The sequence below is a fragment of the Asterias rubens genome, chromosome 17, assembly GCF_902459465.1.
Source record: "Asterias rubens chromosome 17, eAstRub1.3, whole genome shotgun sequence".
In the NCBI taxonomy this organism is placed as follows: Eukaryota; Metazoa; Echinodermata; class Asteroidea; order Forcipulatida; family Asteriidae; genus Asterias; species Asterias rubens.
In genome coordinates this window covers 8,967,025-8,988,026 of record NC_047078.1, presented here as the reverse complement: position 1 = coordinate 8,988,026, position 21,002 = coordinate 8,967,025, and the positions used below count along the sequence as shown (strand labels likewise).

The 21,002-nt window shown below is 40.3% G+C and overlaps 1 protein-coding gene across 7 annotated transcripts; it reads right to left on the bottom strand.

Moving 5' to 3' along the window:
* Positions 1 to 834: 834 nt before the first annotated feature.
* On the bottom strand, positions 835 to 20,892 carry LOC117301436. Of its 7 annotated transcripts, none has more exons than XR_004520309.1 (9): positions 20,694 to 20,892; positions 15,771 to 15,858; positions 14,394 to 14,475; positions 7,643 to 7,724; positions 6,909 to 6,985; positions 5,193 to 5,363; positions 4,333 to 4,391; positions 2,568 to 2,652; positions 835 to 1,087 (listed from the first exon to the last, which is right to left on the bottom strand). XR_004520309.1 is itself a non-coding variant. In XM_033785425.1 (9 exons), exons 6-9 carry the CDS (start codon positions 12,519 to 12,521, stop codon positions 9,694 to 9,696), a joined length of 1,599 nt encoding a protein of 532 aa, XP_033641316.1. In that variant the 5' UTR covers positions 12,522 to 12,554; positions 12,895 to 12,976; positions 13,765 to 13,956; positions 14,394 to 14,475; positions 15,771 to 15,858; positions 20,694 to 20,892; the 3' UTR covers positions 9,620 to 9,693. The 7 variants fall into 7 exon arrangements, 3 of the variants coding, with proteins under 3 accessions (XP_033641316.1, XP_033641317.1, XP_033641318.1); XR_004520308.1 differs by having other exon boundaries at positions 4,333 to 4,388; XM_033785425.1 differs by lacking the exons at positions 835 to 1,087; positions 2,568 to 2,652; positions 4,333 to 4,391; ... (1 more) ...; positions 6,909 to 6,985; positions 7,643 to 7,724 and adding exons at positions 9,620 to 9,923; positions 10,303 to 10,380; positions 10,751 to 12,003; ... (1 more) ...; positions 12,895 to 12,976; positions 13,765 to 13,956.
* Between the last annotated feature and the right edge of the window lie 110 nt (positions 20,893 to 21,002).

The following is a 21,002-nucleotide window of genomic DNA, read 5'->3' as shown; positions in this document are numbered from 1 at the left end:
CACAATGTTTTATACTACCAACCTCTCCCCATTACTCGTTACCAAGTAAGGTTTTATGATAATAATTATTTTGAGTAATTACCAACATGTGTCCACTGCCTTTAAATCAAATCTCTTTCAGGGATGAGAGTCATTGCTCACAAAAAGCTCTGAAACTACACATGTTGGATACAAATTCTGCTGATGTATGTTGAATTTATGGCTTTTCCACCTGTACGGTAACACCTGGAGTTATAGATTCCACTAAGCTTTTAGGAACAGTGTTCTCAGCACTAGAGAAGTAGATCAAAAAGCAGGTTTTTGTTATAATATTATAGAAAAAGTAACAGCAGAATTTCTTCACCAGGCTGACTTAAAAAGTCTGAATTCAGATAAAAGTCTGACAAATCTCATCCCTGCTCTTTTCGACAAATTCTACAAATAATATAAATTGGGTTGAACAAAAAAAAGAGCAGGACTTAAACCACCGACCTCTGGATTAATTCCCGGTGCTCTACAAACTGAGCTAAAGTGATCTCGCTATTTGGTCAATATCTTTGTCTGGGGGTGTCAGTCAGAGGTTGCTTAACCTGACGAAGGACATCCTGAATCTGTGTGAACACACCAGATTCCTTTTGGTAAAAGCCCTTGGTGGTGTTTATAGTCAAGACATGCTCACACACCTGGGCCCAATTTCATAGAGCAGCTAAGCACGAAAAATTGCTACGCATAACATTTCTTCCTTGATAAAACAGGATTACCAACCCAATTTCCATTTGTTGCAAATTGCTTGTTACTGGTATTTAGCTGTTGTTTGCTTACCTGAAAATCACATGGTAATTTGTTGGTAAAAATCTTGTTTTTATCAAGGCAAATATTTCATGCTAAGCAATTTTTGTGCTTAGCAGCTGTATGAAATTGGGCCCTGACTAGCTCAATGGTTACCGTTCCATTTACACCACAACCTCCCACACCAGTATCTGATTGTATGCTACAGTGAAGACCTGTTTGCCAGAGGGTGTAAAGCGGACAAGCTGAACGGCATCATTGTGTCCGACAAAGTCTTGGAAACTACTCTCATGATAGTCAACCACCTTGAGAAGCCGCTCTGGAAAAAAAAAGATATCAAACAAGTGTTTCAGTGTAATAGATGTTAAATCTTTACATGTATATAGGATTTGAGGCATTAAATGGTGAGGTATCAATATTTATTTGGTTTACGGTAACACCATGTGTGTATCTACTTGCCAGGTAGAGTATTTTTGTTCTTAGAGAACTGTCTTTCTTTATTCTACTACTGTGGAGTAGATTTATCGGATGTTCGAGAGACTTCTCAGTTCTGAAAAGAACTGTCCTGTTAAAACTACTACCCAGGCGGAAGGTATACGAAATTGGCTGGGACTACTACTTTAGCTTATAGGATCGTAATTACTACCGCGGAGTCAGTTCTTGAATTGTTCTCAACTTTCGACTAGCTTGATCTAGTCATCGTCAGGAGACTAAAGAGATAAGAGAGAAGTGGGCTTATTTAAAGGGATTCGGAGGATCCAGTGCAGACAGTTATCTAAGAACAAACTCTACCTGGCTAGTAGATACACACATGGTGTTGCCGCAAAACCAAATATATATAGATGTTAAATCTGCATGGGGATAACAAATATTAATTTTGATTTTTGTTGTACCCTCATACACCGATGTGTGTTAGCACTGTATACTCAGTACTCTGAACAAATCACAGGCATTTTACTCAGGTGAGATTCGCACCCACGACCCTTGCAATTCTAGAGCACCAAGATTGGCAGTAGCCAGAGGCAGTTTAAATCCTATGTTTTTAGCAGCGGGTATCGCAATAATATAATAGACATGATAGATATTAAATTTGTGTCTGGAAAAAAGATGATTAACTTTAGTTTTACCTTTACACCAATGTGTGTAAGCACGAGCTTTTCAGTGGTTCAGTCAAAAAGGACAGATTTTTCCGGTTATCAGCAATAGAAGATTAATGACTTGATTCACGTTTCGTCATTACCCAATTGATCTTTCATGCGCCATTTTGGGAATAACTTTCCCTGAGCTTACTTGGAAGTGGGCGTTTTAGGAGATGTACCAGATGTATGCAAATTGACTCCCCCAAAAAGCAGACCTTCGGCAGGTAGTGGCAGCAGGTGGCTTTAAAGACATTGGACGCTATTGGTAATTGTCAAAGACCAGTCTTACATGGTGTATCTCAACCATTGTCAACACATGCATAAAATAGCAAACCTGTGAAAATTTGAACTCAATTGGTCGTTGAAGTTGCGAGATAATAACAAAAGAAAAAACCACCCTTGTCACACGAAGTTGTGTGCTTTCAGATGCTTGATTTCGAGTCCTCAAAATCTAATTCTGAGGTCTCGAAATCAAATTCATGGAAAATTACTTCTTTCTCAAAAACTGCGTCACTTCAGAGGGAGCTGTTTCTCACTCATCTTGAGTACGAAACAATTATTTTGAGTAATTACCAATAGTCTCCAATGCCTTTAAACCTCTCCTCTAACAAACAACAAACAACTACAACAAACAACAACCCAGTTAAAATGTCAACTCACCGGCTGTGCCGACTGCAATGAGGTGCCCTTGTGGGCTAACATCCAGTGTTGTAGCCCAGTGGGTCAATGCTGTGCTGCGTACAACCTGTCAAACAGAAGTCATTCTCAATGTTTAAATAATAATAATAATACTTCTCAATGTTTAAATGATTTTGGGGTTGAACAAAGAATTGACTTGAGTGGGATTCGAACCAACAACCTCCGGATTAACGTGCAATAAAACCAAATACCAACTTGATATAAAACAAATCAATCACAAATTTTGATGATGCTTGTACAAAGCTTTTTTCCCCCACTATTACAAATAAAAATCATATCCACTTTTTGGTATGACTTAATTTTCACATTTTCGAGGTAACTTTGATAGAAATGTGTTTTTAACTGTTAATTGAATGGAAGGAAACCTCTTCTACACGTACATCTGTATTCATACCAATAAAACTTAATGAACATTTCTTTGTAAACTTGCAAATGAAATCAATGTGGTGTCATACAAAAACAGTTTGATTAAATGTAGTGGACACTATAAGTAACTACTAAAAATAAAAACATATCAGCATAAAACACAAGTAATGGGGAGCTGTTGATTGTATAAAACATTGTGAGAAATGACTCCCTCTGATCGAAGTAACTTCCTGTGACAAGGACGTTTTTTCTTTCATTATTATCTCGCAACATCGACGACCAATTGAGCTCAAATTTTCACAGGTTTGTTATTTATGCATATGTTGAGATACAACAAGTGAGAAGACTGGTCTTAGACAATTACCAATAGTGTCCAGTGTCTTTAAAGCCATGTGTACACTATTGGTAATTGTCTAAGACCAGTCTTCTCTCTTGCTGTATCTCAGCATATGCATAAACTAACAAACCTGTGAAGATTTCAGCTCGACTGTTCGTCAAAGTTGCGAAATAACTATGAAAGAAAAAAACACCCTTGTCACATAAAGTTGTGTGCTTTCAGATGCTTGATTTCGGGACCTCAAATTCTTAACTTTGAGGTCTCAAAATCAAATTCGTGGAAAATTACTTCTTTCACGAAAACTACTCCACTTCAGAGGGAGCCGTTTCTCACAATGTTTTATACTACCAACCTCTCCCCAATTGTCGTTACCAAGTAAGGTTTTATGCTAATAATTATTTTGATGTCCACTGCCTTTAATGCATAAAGGCACAAAGAGGTGGAAACAAAGTCCGAAAAGAGAATGGGTTGGATTTAAAAAAAAAATGTGGCAGAAAAGTCCCCGCCTTTAAGTCTCAATGAAGAGTTTAAAAACTGTTTGACTCTGCAAATCAGAGTTTTTTGGTCACTCTATAGTGTCAACCGGACTATCTCAAAAGGTGAATGTGTATTTAACACATGGGGGACATTTACTCCCAAAACGGTGCAACCAAGATTACCATGATTATAATGGGCCCAATTTCATAGAGCTGCTTATAAGCAGACATTTATTTTTGCTCAACAATTTCCTGCTTAGGCAAGCAGGATACCAGTCACAAATTGTACATGTGACATGGTATTTTGGCGGGAAACCATAATCTGGTGAGCAAAAGGTTGCTGTGCCTAGCTACTTTTAGTGCTTAAGCAGGTCTAAGAAATCGGAGTCTGGTTAATCACGTCAACTACACTTTAAACATTCAGAAAGGATGTGTTTTCATTGTAGAACTACAATGCTAAAGTGAGAAGCATAAGTACCTAGGACTCAATTTCATAGACCTGCTCAAGCAAAAAAGAAGCTACAAAAAGAACAAAATAGTAACTTACCGGAATAGGGTACTTGACAAAATACCATTCCACATGTCTCATCTGTGACTGGTATACTGCTAAGAAAATTTGTAACGGTTATTTGCTTATTAAAATTTGGGCCAGATCTCACAAACAGTGATTGCGTAAGTGGTGGAATGTTTGTTTGACAGGCAGTACTTTTGAGCAACAGAGCTATCCAAAAATAAATAAATAAAACTGTTCATAATTTGAGGGGCTAATCATTCTTTACAATCAGCTGAGAAGCTGAATTTTAAAGGACGCAACTGAAACGGGTTTGAGCTGCTGACATGCAAGGGTGCATACGGCAGCAAGCCACAACAACCCATATGAACCTGGAGCACAGCCAGATATTAAGAGTGTCTGATTTTTCCAAAAGCCCTCATAAAAATTGGCATATATGACATTCTTAATAGTCGCTTTTAACGCACTAAATAAAGTATCAAGCACTGCAGCCTTAAAATCAAAGTACAATTCCAAACTTTATTAAAGGCAATGAAGAGTCATTATGCATGTATGCTTCGTTTTTGAAAGGGCAAAGGCACCAAGTCATTTTCTCCTTGGGCACCCTATGAGGAAATTTTAAAGATCTACTGGAGCATTTCAAGGTCACCAAGGCAATGACCAGGGGGCATGGAGACAATCGCTTTTGTTGCCTCTTATCTGTGAAGTATCAGGCCTGGTAATTTTACAAGAGCTGTTGCGGTTAACCTTTTTCATTTTCAAAAAAGCATAACCTGTAAAAATTTGTTCAAAGAAATCATTTTGAATATTGGGGCATTTTGGCGAAAACAAATAATCAGGCAAGCACACAACACAAGGTAAGGCCAATGTACATTTATGAAAAAAGATCAGTGCACCTCAAAACTGCAACGCTTGGAAATTTCAACTAGATAAATAGAAGTCTGGGAGCCACACGATGAAGAAAAACTATTGAAACTTCAGCTGGTTGGACGGATGACAGCTTGTTGAGAGCTTCTGCCTTTGAATTTGAGCTTCTTTGTTTTGCTGACGCTTCTGTACGTTATACTCTGTAATGAGAAAGACAAATTGAGAAATTCTCCTTGAGAATAGTGTTTGTGTGATCTTTTTTATTGCAAGAGAAGATTGTGCTGCCTGCTTGTGCATATACCACAAGTATGAGTGAATGTGCAGACAATGAATGAGTTTTAACGTAGCTGGTATGTTCATGAAAACAACATAATAAAGCCAAACAGCAACCCAAGTTGTCATATTTATGGTGCTGAAGCTCATAGTCTGGTTCTTGCAAATAAGCATGAGTAGTTAAATTTGTGTGAGAGATAACATCCCATGCAAACATTACACAGCCTAAAAAAGGTCCTTGAAAAATAGCAGACAAATCATAACAAATTTCGACGAAAAAAAAAGACCATAATGTTGGTTACCATTTCTACAATTGTTTGTCTTTCTTTTTATTAAAGGTATTTGTTCATGGCAGTAACAGTGTGAGGAGCCGATCTTCACTGCATTTTAATGACTTGGGTAGGTATATTGAAATGACCCTTGTGGAGAACCCTGCCTCGGTTGGAAGCTGTTAATGGACCTCGGGTTGATCCAATAACAGTTTTCAGCCACCAACTTGGTCATTATCATGCAGTGAAGACTGGTTCCTTACACTTTTTCTGCTATGACCATGGCCCTTTCTATAAGCATTTTGTATAAACTGTTGTGTTCATATGTCGTCAAAATAGGTAAAAACAGACAAGGAAATGGGTGTAACGTTGCGTCAAATACCCGGGATTTATTCACGTGATTAAAAAGAAAGAAAAAAAAAAGAGCTCTCATACAACGAGATCTCGCGTGAAACAATTTCATCATATTCTATAAATAGATCACTGAGTCTGCATACACTGCAGCACTGTCCAAGAACCTTTGGATCTGGATATATTGTAGCGGCGATGCCGATCGACCACTAGGGGGCGCCAGCACGGCTCCCCTTCGGAGCAACGCTAGTGGCCCAGACAAGCCGAACGGGTCTGCTCGCTGGAGAGGGCGCTTCTCTGGCTTAGGTTTCTGCTTCGTGTAATTTCATGACTTGTTGTGTGTAAATAAACCTCCAAAGAAACGGACAGAAAAGGCAGTTAATTGTACCTCAATTGTGTCATTAAACTGTGTACAACGCAACCAACGGTCAACGCTACAATATATTCTCAGTGCTCTCTATAGAGCCAAATGAGAACCCAAAAGACTTATTCCAGGGAAAACCTACGAAGTCAAATAGGAACTACTGGGGCCCTGGTAGGATTTGATCTCGGGTCCCAGAGGTGGAAGGCAGGGCAAGACCTACACCAACCTAACCGCTTAATTACACCCGTTTCAGACAGGCGCTCCAGAGTCGCGCCGAACAAAATTCTGAATTACATGAAAAGTTCAACGTCTGAAACAGTAAGGAGTGACTGGACACGTGAGAAGTGGAAGGATTGACTGTTGCAGTTGGTCGGAACAACAATGTAAGTTCACCTGTTTATAACCAGAATTTTATTGGTCGACCCAGAGTTGCTCCTAATCTATTCGGCGCAACTCTGCAGTGACTGTCTGAACCGGGTGTTACTTACCCGATTATCCAGAAAATCTCTGAGATTCACCATGGAGTAGCGTATACCGGAGCTTTTAACTGCTGCTTGGAAAACATCTATGTCCAAGGCATGCAAGAGAACAAAACATTACTAATATTGTAGCATTTAATGGAGAGACATTGTGAGAGAGTGGAATGGTAGGAGTGTAGGAGAGCTGAAATGAGAAGCGATTTAAAGAGAGCAGTTGGTGGCTGCAACTCCAGGAGTGCACCGCCATTACAAGTTGAGGATGAGGGAGGCCACGGCTCAAGTCTTTGCCAAATTATGATGATGATGAAAAAGAATCGTCAATACACAAACAACAATAAATATAGCACTTTATCATACCCCTAGAACATGAATTCTTTTTACAGGAACCTGGAAGGATACAGTGTTTTGAACACATCAGCATAATGGTAAAACCAAAAAAATATTCTTTATCTCTGATGCAAACTTAACATGTAATAAATCTAATACAAAATCACAAAACTCAAAGTTGGAACAATTCTTTGAATGTGAGAAAATAACCTTCCCCATGTGAATATCTCTTTGTGAGTAGTGTTGGTTCTGGAAAGAACAGGTAGATACTGATCAGTATGCTCCGATAGTCTTCAGGAGAAAGCCATCGGTTCTTCTCAGCACTACTCATAAAGAGATATTCACATGGTTTTACCGCAAGCCTCTCTTAGAAATACTTCCACCATGCAAAGTTTCAAATCCTACTTAATACCTACCTCATACAGCCAGATCTTTCCATACCAGCTTGAACAGGTTCTGATGAATACTCTGATAGTTTCTTTGATTGTTAGTCGAAGTCTGCAGAAAAAAGGGAAACAAAGGTCCAATAAAAAAAGCAAGGACCGTCTTGAACAAACTTTGTTTGTAAATATTTATGCTAAGAAAAGTGAACACAGTTGAAGGTCAATATTTAACCTGGGCATTAGTAAATGTTGACTGTGATACCAAAAAAGTAAAAACATCAAACTCTCAAGATCGATAACACTAGGACTTAAACCGACTCTCTGCCGATCAGAGACTTTAAAATGGTGTCTTTTTACACGGTCGGTGCCTTGCTATAAAAGAACGTGTCGAGTTTATCACACAGCCAGTACGACCCTGCATGTTTCAAAATGAAGTTTAAGACCTCTTCCCCACTCTTTTGTTTTCCTAAAAAATCATTTTGCGACCAAAGCTCCAATCAAATAATTAATTACAACATTAATAAGACAACTAATGGACGCAGGTGTCACTTTTGAGGTGATAGTGGCCGAGTGGTCAAGTGCACTGGACTCAAGCTGTGGTGTTTCTGGTTAGCCAGGTGTGGGTACAAGTCCTGGTCATGACATTTCGTTGACCCAGAATCAAGGTGGGTACATGGCTAGTCCTTTTGAATGTTCAAATGTTTTGACCCGGATTCCGTGTCAAACTGTTCTGACCCGGATTCCGGGTCAAGTAAATGACCCGGATTCCGTGTCAAACTGTTCTGACCCGGATTCCGGGTCAAGTAAATGACCCGGATTCCGGGTCAATTCAAATGACCCGGATTCCGGGTCAATTCAAATGACCCGGATTTAACCAGTATTGATTCTTCCTTCGGATTGAACTTCAAGTCGTTGGTCTTGTGTGTTGTCTAGTAATGCATGTAAAAGAACCCAGTACACATATCGTTAAGAGAAGGTTATTGGCAACGGTGTCAAGTTTGCCGCAGCAACTTGTAAACTCTTACTAAAGGCACTGGACACTTGGTAATTACTCAAAATAATTGTAAGCATATCTGATGAATACTCTGATAGTTTTTTTTATTGTTAGCCAATGTCTGCAGAAAAAAAGGAATCAGCCTCATAAAATCACAAATTACTTCGGGCCCGGACCCTTAGGCGGGCCCGGACTCTAAGGCGGGCCCAGACCACAGGCCATTTAAGGCTTCGCGTCCCCCTGAAGAGCAGGCTTCATCTTTAGTAGATGTGCCACACCCACCAACCACCCCCCACCCTCCCCTAAAACTTTTTTTCTTGATCCACCCTTGATGAAGCTGGTGATGATGGGGATAAAATGCCGTCTGAGCATTATAATGCAGAAACAATATGGATATTACGAAGCTACAGTTTATTATTTTTTTTAGGTACATTAACCATGAGAGCAAAAATAGGTGCATCAAAGCTCGAAATAGGCATTAAATTTAAACATCTGAGGGGGGGGGGGGCACACCACCCCTCAGACTCCCTAGATTACACCAGAGCATCTACGGCCTAAACATTTTCCTAGGGCATAATGCGGGCCCTGGACCCCTAGCCGTAAATGTTATGTCCCCCCCATCTTTCAAGACGAATTGATCTCCTGGCCACCCAAAAAAGTTCGCCATTTCTTTTAACAAGCTAACTGCATGTCATGGATGACACGCTTGCTTACGCACGCACATCAAGTACAGTAGACAGTTCCATCAAGTTGATTTCACGTGTACCAACACACACCCCCACACACCAATACATGTGTACACTGCAGATTGAGGACATACTTTTAATACTATCCAATGGAGGACATTGCCAAAAGTCGCATGGTACCTATCGATGTGAGGACATAACACATGAATCCTTTTTCTTGCGGTTCACTAATGTGAATGTGTATATACTGGCCTTCTGGGAAATGTTTTTGGGGGTGGTACACGATTTTCTTGTTCTTATGGGGGGGGGGGGGGGGCGGGCAGGCCAAAGGTCTAGACTAATCATTTGGCTGTGCCTACAGAGTCACTCTAGGTTATGACTGTACTTTGGTGGTGCAGGAGACCTTAAATTTGTTTAAGTGTCATCGTGTTTCTACAAAAGTCCTTAATGTTTTTCCAAGTTCTGGTCTGCAATGCCACAGGACAGGACGATTCAATGTCACGTTTTCCTGGAATCTTCTTCAGCAACATGAATCTCTGCAAGCCCTCAGTTACGTCTTTCTTTTCCTGGGCAGTCCAGGGGCGTCGCTTGAATTGTCGACGCTTGACTTGTCGAGCTGGGGTTGGTGGCCTTCCTAAAACACACAGGAAAGAAGAGGTAAATTAGTAAACATAATCAAATGGGGCGTATACATACCCTAAATAAGTTCATTTTACCAATGTGCCGATACCTGCCGGAAATGCCTGACAAGAAGCAGCCATCTTGTTTCATCCTACCGTACAAAATGAGTTGCCGAGATGGGCTAATCTAGACTAATCACTTGGCTGTGCCTACAGAGTGACTCTAGGTTATGACTGTACTTTGATGGTGCATGACACCTTAAATTTGTTGACAGCAAACGGAGTCTGGCATCTTATCGATTTTGGTCTGGGGGGGGGGGAAACAGGGAATAGGACCAGCATATGCAAGAGACCTACAAGAGATATAGGCAGTCAAAAATATTATAAACTTACTGGCATCAACACTGTCCTCCAAAGCTGGGTCACACGAGTCACCTGAATCACTGCTGTCCTCATCGCTGGTGAAGCCTTCTGCAATAAAAAGAAATTAAACTTCTAGAGTTAGCTTTGATTGGTTTCTGGCACACAAATAACAATGTGGGCCAATCCGTTGGGTTGGGTGTGTGGGGTTTGGGGTGTACAGTGAATGAGGTTCAAAGGGGGGGGAGGGGGTTAGGTGATGACGGCCGCAGGCCGAGTTATCAGGCCCCAAAAACAAAGAGCAATTGTTACATTTGGTATGCTTGCTTTTTGGCGTACACACCTAAACATGTTGGCCAATCCATTGGGGGGGGGGGTGGAAGGGGGAGGGGAGGTTGTACAGTGAATGAATGTTATTTGGGGGGGGGGTACCACAGTTTGAATGAAATTGGAAAGAAAAGTTACAAACGGGTTTGTTTACCTCCAGTAACATGCAACTCCTCCAAAGATTTGCCATGTTGCGAAACCAAGTTGCCTCTCTCCAAGCTGAGGAAAAGTCTAGACAGTTTGGTAACCCTCTGGACAGTGTCTGGCAACTGGTAGTACTCGCGATGGACCCGCAAATCATGACCCATGAAGTCTGCAAGTGTTTCAAGCTGATGTTCATTCAAGGCCAGAATTTGTGAAACAGTCGCTACATGTTTACGAAGCTTTGTAGACCGCATGCTACCAGCATTCTCAAGGCCCGCCTCATTTGCATATGCTCGTAGACAGTCGCTTCCTCGTATATGACCTGAGCCTCCGTAACAACTTCGTGCGAATAAGAATATATTGTCTTGTGCCGCTCCAGCTGCATTTCTATTTGCGACCAGAGCCTTCAACCACGCCATCACATCAGTACCAAGAAGCACAGGAACAGTTCTGCCCCTCTTACCAACTATTTCAATGACTTGGAACATTTTACAGAGGTGCCGTTCAAGATCAGTCATCACGCAATCACCTTTCACAATGGCTGCACTACTGCGCTTGTGAAAATCTTCCAGTTTCATTTTGGATACTTCCCCCTGTCGTCTGCGGTTGAAGATAATGAGATGGCACAGTGTGACTTCATTCAATTTCTTCCAAGCTGGTGTAATTTCATGGCCCTTAGCAGAGTGTAGGAGCTGCACTTCCCTGTTGCCAGTTTCATGAAGGAACGATGAGATTTTCACCACATCTGTATTTGTGGGGAGATCAGCACGTTTGTTGCGCTTTCCTTGGTACAGTGTTCTGTGGGCATGGGTTGACACAAGTTCTGGCCACTTAATTTCACATAACTGCCTAAACTGTTCGGTCTGTTCCGCTTTTTGCCTAAGATTAAACTCTAAAGCACTTGCTTGCAGTATGAGTGCACATCTCTTGATGGAGTGTCCAATCTTGAGTGCTAGAGATGGAACGTGATACATCTGTTTTCCTTCACTGAAGCCGGCGACATCATAAACAGCCTTGACGATATCATTCAGATGGCGGGGATGCACGAATACTTCCAGTGATGCATTTGGTTGGTGGGTGTTTTTTCTCAGTTGTATAACAAGACGACCAAGTTCTCGTAGTTTGTTCCGAATGTAGCCATGTTGTGTAACATCGTGGCCAAGTCTGAGGTATTCACGTTTGGCAACTTCCAGAATCAAAGAATCATTCTTGACAACCAGACCTTGAAGTATCACACTGAAAATCTGATGTTTGATGGGCCAGCTAGCAAGGAAAAGACAAATGACATAATTAACACCACTGAGAAATGAAAAGCGTTTGAAACCGTTTGTTATGAAATGCATATGGTTCGAAAGATGTTTTACAAGTTTCACTACAAATTGCACGGTTTTCATTTTACGTCGCGAACGAACACGGTCGGCCATTTATGGGAGTCCAAGTTTTGACTCCCATAAATGGCCGACCGTGTTTGTCGACGAGGTAAAACGAAAACCACGCTATTTCATGGCCTATTTGTGTTGATCATTGTATTCTACTTCTACAATATCTTTCCAACCATATCGATTTTATAACAAACGGTTACGGGACTCTGTTACATTTAGAGAGGACATTTTATTGCCGCAACACGTCGTAAACCTTGGAAAAACGTCTCAATTGTACAGAACATAATACACTATGAAGAAACATAGCATGTTATTAAATTCATATTGATGCAATTAATACATGACATCATCAGTTACTCACCTGGTGCTCAAATAAGGAGCGTGTGATGCCATCCTCATTGTAACGCACAGAGTACTTCATTAGTGACTTCCCTGAAAAATGAAAGGCAAAGGGTTTATTAATTTGTATTTCACTTGGGGGGGGGGTGTGGGAAACATACAACTTTGTGCCATCTTTAAAACGTGCTCTGCACGTGATGTGGATCACAATAAGGGTGTGTAACTGTAATTTCGTGTGTCCACAGTACAAAAGTAATGATACTTGTTTAAATATGTGAATGAAAAGCTTTCGGAGCGCCACGGCAGCTCGGGGCTGTATAGAAAGATTAAAGGGATGTTTATTGGCCCAATGACCAGGGGACTAATGTAAAGCGCTTTGATACGGTTTATTGTGAAATGCGCTATATAAGAATTTGTTATTTTTATTAAATACTTTTGGTTATGGAGGTGATTACAGCTGGATACCATGACGAGTCTGGTGGCCACAGTGCCATTACGCTGTCCCCTTCTTCATACTAGAAAGAAGACATAAAAATTATGTAACATATCGATCGGTTTAGTGGAACATGTCATAAGGGTCGCACTAAATACCGACAACTCACGACCCCTCACGACGTAAAAAGGTCAACTCGTACCCAAGTCAACTCGTACCCAAAATGTTGTATCCAAGTCAACTCGTACCCGAGTCAACTCGTACCCGAGTCAACTCATACCCGAGTCAACTCGTACCCGAGTCAACTCGTACCCGAGTCAGCTCGTACCCGAGTGAACTCGTACCCGAGTCAACTCGTACCCAAGTCAACTCGTACCGTATAACGTACAATGTATGCCGAAACGGAGAATTCCCGTGCGGCGTGATTTTATATAAGCGATAGTAAACCGTGTTCTACTTTAGTACTTGCTTCATAACATAATGTCGTTTTTAATAATGTTCCTCTCGTTTCTGCTGAAAATCATTCAGATCCACTTTTTTAAGCAAACAAACATGTTTGATGTTCATGTCTTTTCTTAAAGACATAGCTATAGACATAGGCCTACAAATATACGTTTCGTGTCATGAGATGTGTTGAAAACAAATCCATTATTGAACTTGTGGAATTCCAACTGGGGTACGTATTATTAGGGGTTAATTCTTAATCACAGGCATAAACTTAAATTGGTAATGTCCTAAATCATTTAACTATTATGTGTTGGTTGACAAGTGTAAGGAATCGTTAACTGGTCAAACGACTGTATATAGTATAGTGATGTAGTCAGTACAGTAAGGATTACATTTAAATTTATTTACACTTAGATCACTCACCATTTCTTGTCTTCTCTCGAGAGCTGCCATGGGTCGAATGGTTGTCTCTAGGGTCCTGGTGGATGCAATGCACTCAATGTTTATGATGCGTCCCCATGACACCTGCAACCAGCCACGCTACCCGACTCAAATCGAATAAGCTAACCGTCATGCATAAATGAGTTCAGGATTAGAAATGGCCGCCTCTACTACCTACAAGAAGGAAACTTCATATCAACAGAGGGCGATGTAACCATCCAAGAGTGCTAACCGGCAACAGAATGGTGTTAACTCACACATACTCCTCTCGAAAATGACGTTAACCGAGGATTAGTCCCAAAAGCTTAGATATCTCAGTGGCGTCCAAACTGGCTATAATGCTGCATTTATCACAATTTTTCAAAGCGAGGACGTCCTCGCTGTGCTCAAAGTCCTCGATGTGCGAGTGTGTATTCACACAGAAGACCTCGCTTCCCGGCGATGACAAGTACACACACAGCCCCGAAAAAGAAACGAAATCTATTAAATTATAACTCACATTTTGTACAACTCACAAATATGACACAGAAGGCAGGAGCATTCTCTCCTCTTGCTATATATAGTAGATAAACTTCTACTGTGCAAAGTTTCAAATCCTACTTAATACCTACCTCATACAGCCAGATCTTTCCATACCAGCTTGAACAGTTTCTGATGAATACTCTGATAGTTTTTTTTATTGTTGGCCGAAGTCTGCACGAAAAAAGTAAACAAAAGCCAAGTAATCAAGGAACTCTTGAACAAACTTTGTTTGTAAATATTTATGCAAGAAAAACGAACATACATGTATTTGAAGGTCAATATTTAACCTGGGCATTAGTAAATGTTAACTGTGATACCAAAAAAGGTAAAAATATCAAACTCTCAAGATCGATAACACTAGGACTCAAACCGACTCTCTGCTGATCAGAGACATCAAAATGGTGTCTTTTTACATGGTCGGTGCCTTGCTATAAAAGAGTGTGTCGATTTTATCACACAGCCAGTACGACCCTGCATGTTTCAAAATGAAGTTTAAGACCTCTTCCCCACTCTTTTATTTTCCTAAAAAATCATTTTGCTGCCACAGCTTCCAATCAAATAATTAATTACACAATTAATCAGACAACTAATGGACGCAGGTGTCACTTTTGAGACGATAGTGGCCGAGTGGTCAAGTGCACTGGACTCAAGCTATGGTGTTCTGGTTAGCAAGGTGTGGGTACAAGTCATGGTCATGACATTTTGTTGACCCGGAATCCAGGTGGGTACATGGCGGGTCCTTTTGAATATTCAAATGTTTTGACCCGGATTTCGTGTCAAAATGTTTTGACCCAGATTCTGGGTCAAGTAAAATGACCCGGAATCCGGGTCATTTAAAATGAACCGGATTCCGGGTCAAGTAAAAGGACCCGGAATCCGGGTAATTTGAAATGAACCGGATTCCGGGTCAATGCAAATGACCCGGATTCCGGGTCAGTTGAAATGAACCGGATTAAAGAACCCAGTACACATATCGTTAAGAGAAGGTTATTGGCAATGGTGCCAAGTTTGCCGCAGCAACTTGTAAACTCTTACTAAATGCACTGGACACGATTGGTAATTACTCAAAATAATTGTTAGCATATCTGATGAATACTCTGATAGTTTTTTTTTATTGTTAGCCGAAGTCTGCAGAAAAAAAGGAAACAAAAGTCCAGTAAAAAAATCAAGGAACGTCTTGAACAAACTTTGTTTGTAAATATTTATGCTAAGAAAAACGAACATATTAAATGTTGCTTGTTTCACAATGAAGTTTCACAATGAAGTTTAAAGGGGCTACACAAATCAGCCTCATAAAATCACAAATCACTTCAAACACTTTAAAAATTGTCTCTCTTTGTTGAAGCACCTTGAGCAACTTTTTGGTTGATAGATAACTCCATAAGACTCTAGTGTTATTGTTATTATTACATTATTTAACCTTATTCTTAATCAAAACACGGAAAGTTGATGTTGGATTGTCTTACCATCTGGGAATGTTCCGCAAAGTCCTCCTTGTTTTCATCATCAGTGTCATCTAAAGCTTCACATTCTCCATCATTCTGACAAGATCCACTGCAACCAAAAAATAAACAACATTGAACTATCAACTACCACAAGTGCATAACAATGACCTTGGTAGGTATATTGAAATGACCTTTGTTGAGCACCCTGCCTTGGTTGGATACTGTTACTGGACCTCGAGTTGTTCCAATAATAGTTTCCAGCCACAACCCGGTGTCGCAGTCTCCGATGTCCGGCATGCTAAAAGCTGCGGATGACCAAATACAGCAGTATTACGTCATTCCATGACTGCGCACAGCAAGCGAAAGTGGTAGATTTTAGTAGATTTTAGCTGTCATGGCGGTGTCAACAAGTAAATCGTATGATGAAAGAGTAGAGCGTCTACAACAGTATTATTGTTCAAAAGCATGCAACAACATAATCGAGTATCAAGCATGAATTACAAAGAAGAAAGCCAAAGAGGGTTGTGCGTTGCCAGGTGAAAATGGACTCATACGATAAAAAAAAGGTCTCGGATATTATTTGCAGCGGCAGTATATGAAGCACGGGAGACCAACACCCACAACGACAGGATGCTGAAATGCCCGGTGACGTCATCCGGAACTTTGAGCACAACAGACATCTACCATGACACCGGTCATTACCATGCAGTAAAGGCTTACTCCTTACACTTTTTCTGCCATGACCATGGCCCTTTCCATCAGGGGGGTGGGGGGGAGACACAGGGGGACATTGTCCCTGTCATCTTTTGGAGGGTGGAGGACACAATATCAAATGTCCCCACCCCCCATCTTTTTGACCACCTTTATCATGAAGCCCAAGTTTTTACTAATGTAAGACCAAACCCTGTGTGCCCACCATGTGCATTAATCCTAGGGACAAAGGATGACACAACTTTTTAAAGGGTGGGGGACACTATAATCAATTGTCCCCCCTCAAAATTGGCCCTAGATTGCATCACAGAGCAGCTAAAAAAAATGCAAAATTTCCTGGGCCCTTAATCTGGCCTGCACCCAGTGCCGTAAATGCTTCTCACACGCATACTCCATCGTTGACAGATTTGCACCTCCCCCTTGAAAGAGTGGAAGGGACGTGTACCCCCACCCCATTTTCGAAATGTTCCCCCTGTCTTTTGACCCCCATTATCATGATAGTCAGGTTTTGCACTATATGTAAAAAGGCCAAACCCTGTGCCCAAAACGCTGTGTCCCGTCAAGTTGCCATCAATCCTGGGGGGGGGGGGGGGGGACACCACAATGTTCCCCAGTTTTGTTAAACCGTGTGTCGTATAAGAGCACGTAAGTTCGTGTCATCTCCATACTATTTAGTTTTCTTGTAGTTACTGTATGTTTAATTTACGGTACCACGCTGTCTCTGTCTGTCATTGCCGTTCTGCGGCCTCTGTGGCTAGTGTGAGTGATATTGGTATAGTTTTACCCAGGTAACTCCGCACGCAAGGCTGTTATTAACTCTGTTCCATTTGACACCACATTCAATTGAAACGTTTCTGAGTTCATTGTTTTCTTTTCCCGCAAACCTTGCGTACAACATTGCAACAATCCACTACACATTTTTATACCCATCTTTTTTATTTTGTTAATAATGAAAGTTCAAGTATTTCTAAAATCCAAAACTGGGCCTAAATTCTACTGCTCATGTTTTGAAGGCTTATTGTTCTGATTCTTTGGCATTGGGTCTCTAAATGGCCTAAGATTGTACCACAGAGCATCTAGAATGCCGTAAAGGCTTCACACTCGCGTGCTCATCACTCTTTGACAGATTTGCACTTGATGCTGAAAAGGTTCCATGTTATGTGTGGGTACAAGTCCTGGTCATGACATTTCGTTGACCTGGAATCCAGGTGGGTACATGGCGGGTCCTTTTGATTGTTCAAATTTTTGACCCGGATTTCGGGTCAAAATGTTTTGACCCGGATTCCAGGTCAATTCAAATGACCCGGATTCCGGGTCAATTCCGGGTCAATTCAAATGACCCGGATTCCGGGTCAATTCAAATGACCCGGATTCCGGGTCAATTCAAATGACCCGGATTCCGGGTCATTTTACTTAACCCGGATTCATGGTCAAAACACTTTGACCCAGAATCTGGTCATTACATTTCATTGACCCGGAATCCGGGTCAAATCATTTTGACCCAGAATCCGGGTCAAAACATTTGATCATTGAAAAGGACCCAGCTTGTACCCACGTGGACTCTGGGTCAACGAAATGCCATGACCAGGACTAGTACCCACACTTTGCTTGCCAGCCTGTATAGACATTACCACATAAGTTCCTGTGGTATTTAATATTCCTGTGGTATTTTGTGCGGTAAATCAAGGTACCACAGGAAATATCATTTTACAACAGCCACTGGATGGGGCCCCATCCAGCTAGAGGCAACAGTGATTGTAGCGATATTAGTGATAGTGACAACATCAGGGAGGAGGTGGAGAACAAGATCACCCACTCGAAGTTCAACCTGGCTATACCAGTCTCATTAATGGACACGCTAGAGGCGTGAGTGCAAGACAAGTGTCAAGCGCATAACCAGCCCAGGCACACAACATAAGGGGCCACTTCTGGGACAAGATGCTAGGAAGACATGCACGCTACTGCAGAAAAAACAGAGTGAAGCACAAGACTACCAGACGAGTGGTCAGACAATGTTTGTTCAAACTATGCCAAAAAGCAAGCTTTGAAGAGGTCAGTAAAATAAAATATTATCAATTTCTCAGGTACTCAGGGCTCAATTTAAGGACTCATTTAAAAAAGGAATTAACCAAAATAGTAAAAAATAAATAAATTAAAGTTATGTTCAGTTTAAAGGGATATATGCACTTTTTCCTAACAAAAAACACAATGTCAACAGATTTACATGAAATTTACACAGATTGAAGATAATGATAGTAGAAAGCTTCCCTTGAAATTTTACTTACTGAGGTGCTGTAGTTTTTGAGAAATGAGTAAAAGTAATAATTTTTGTCTCAGTTTTAGCATGTAAAAACGTATAAACCAGAAATGCTATGGTTTTGGTATAATATCATTTATAACTGGTTAAAGCCATTATACACTTTCGGTAAACAGTATGGTCCAAGTCCCACACTTCGTGTATCACAACTTATATATAAAATAACAATCCTGTGGAAATTTAGGCTCAATCGGACATCGGAGTCGGGAGAAAATAACGGGAAAACCCACTCCTGTTTTCGCGCGTTTCGCCGTGTCATGACATGTGTTTATAACAAATCCGTAATTCTCGTTAACGAGAATTTATATTGTTTTACCGTTTTCTCAAAAAGTAAAGCATTTCATGGACTAATATTTCAAGAGAAGTCTTTCACCATTACCTTCTGTAAACCCTGTAAATTATTTGTAAATCTTTGAACTTTTTGTTTTTTCCTGTACCGAACGGGTCCAATGGCTTTAAGGGGATTTTACATGCTAAAATAGTTTTGGTCTCATGAGACCAAAACTACTCATTTCTCAAAAACTACACAACCTTAGTGAATAATATTTGAAGGGAAGCTTTCCACTATCATATATCTTCAAACCCTGTAAGTTTAATGTAAATCCGTGGACATTTTGAAAAAGTACCCGAATCCTTTAACCAGGCTTGAAAAGTTCAGTTAAAAAAACAAAAAAGTTCAGTTCACATGGCCTGATCAGGCAAAAAAGCTCATAAATCATTGCCAATTTAAGCACTAATTTAAAAAAAAAAAGGAAATAAAAAAAATAGTAAAAAATAAATAAATGAAATGAAGTTCAGTTCAGTTCACATATCCTTGGTTCACATATCAAGATTTGAAAAGTTAAGTTATAAAAGTTTAAAAATAATTTAAATTTACATTTCCGTGGTTAGGCACTAGAGTTCTAATGCTAAGGTTTTAAGAGTTCAGCTGGTCAGGCACTACAATATAATAGGCTTATAAAATCTACCCCCCCCCCCCCCCCAAATTTAAAACAAAAAGAAGTTCAGTTCACATTCCCTTTTTATGCATTCTCGACCAATGTTTAACCTTGGAAGTGCCCCCTACATTGATGGCTGCTTGGTCACTGCAGCTCCCATTATGTTCTTGCATATTATAATTATCATAATTGAGTTCAGAGTGTGGGACTTTCTTTGTGCTTTTTCTGAATTTCTATGAGTGCTGTATCCTGAGGAGATGCAGATAGTATTTGGTCAGCCATGTTTGTTTTCTGATACCATCATCAAGTGAGTGAATGACTTCTAAATTCACAACCCTATTGTACAATGTACACTAACATTGATACTGTGCACTGTGGATATCAGTCCCATTGAGACAAGCCACAACCCACATAAGGCCCTTGCTACATCTGGGAGGTCTTCTGAAGTATTTAGCCACAGCTAGAGTTAGATACACATTAAATCTAGTTCTAATCTTGGTAATGGTAGGGTTTAAAGTGAAGTCCAGTTCACTAGGCCTGCAATTTTTGAAGTTCAGTTCACACAAATAATAAAAAGAAGTTATACATTTTCCTTGACAAGGTACTAAAGTTCATAGGAGGTTTTAAGATTCATTTATTTAAACAAAAGTTCAGTTCACATATCCTGGTCAGGGACAAAAGTTCCGACATGTATCCGGGCTCAATTTAAACACCCACTTAAAAAAAGGAAATAAAAAAAAAAAAAAATAAGCAAGTAAAATGAAGTTCAGTTCAGTTCACATATCCTTGGTTCATATATTTATAAATTTACATTTCCTTGGTTCTAATGCTAAGGTTTTAAGAGTTCAGCTGGTCAGGCAAGACTTTTGGGCAAAGCTATTGGGCAAGACTAAAAAAAAAATTAAACAAAAATAGCACAATGAAGATTTCTAGCTTGAACAATAGAGTATCTTGACAATCGCTTACTAAACAAAATACCTGTGTATTTGAAGATTTCTTGCTTGAACATTGCTTTCTTGAACACTTGTCAATTGACATATCGCTCATTAGACAAATAATGAACTTGAAGTTTTCTCGATTGAAGTTTAAAACTTCCTTCTTGACAGACATATTGCTGATCATCATGAGACAAAATATCACACATATTTCTCCAAAAGATCATGTCTTAAGTATTTGAAGTTCATGTCTAATTCTAGCTTTCATGGGCCATGATCCAAGAATAAAATCGGCTTGATTTGAAGAAACACTATTCGCCATGCTGAACGCACGCACGCACACGGGCCCCTG

Excerpts from the sequence above, each read along its gene's own strand:
- LOC117301436 (XM_033785425.1), bottom strand. The coding sequence starts at position 12,521 with ATGAGGATGGCATCACACGCTCCTTATTTGAGCACCAG. Across the intron at positions 12,004-12,483 it reads GCTCCTTATTTGAGCACCAG|CTGGCCCATCAAACATCAGA; the intron begins GTGAGTAACTGA and ends TTTCCTTGCTAG. Across the intron at positions 9,924-10,302 it reads GGAGGACAGTGTTGATGCCA|GAAGGCCACCAACCCCAGCT; the intron begins GTAAGTTTATAA and ends TGTGTGTTTTAG.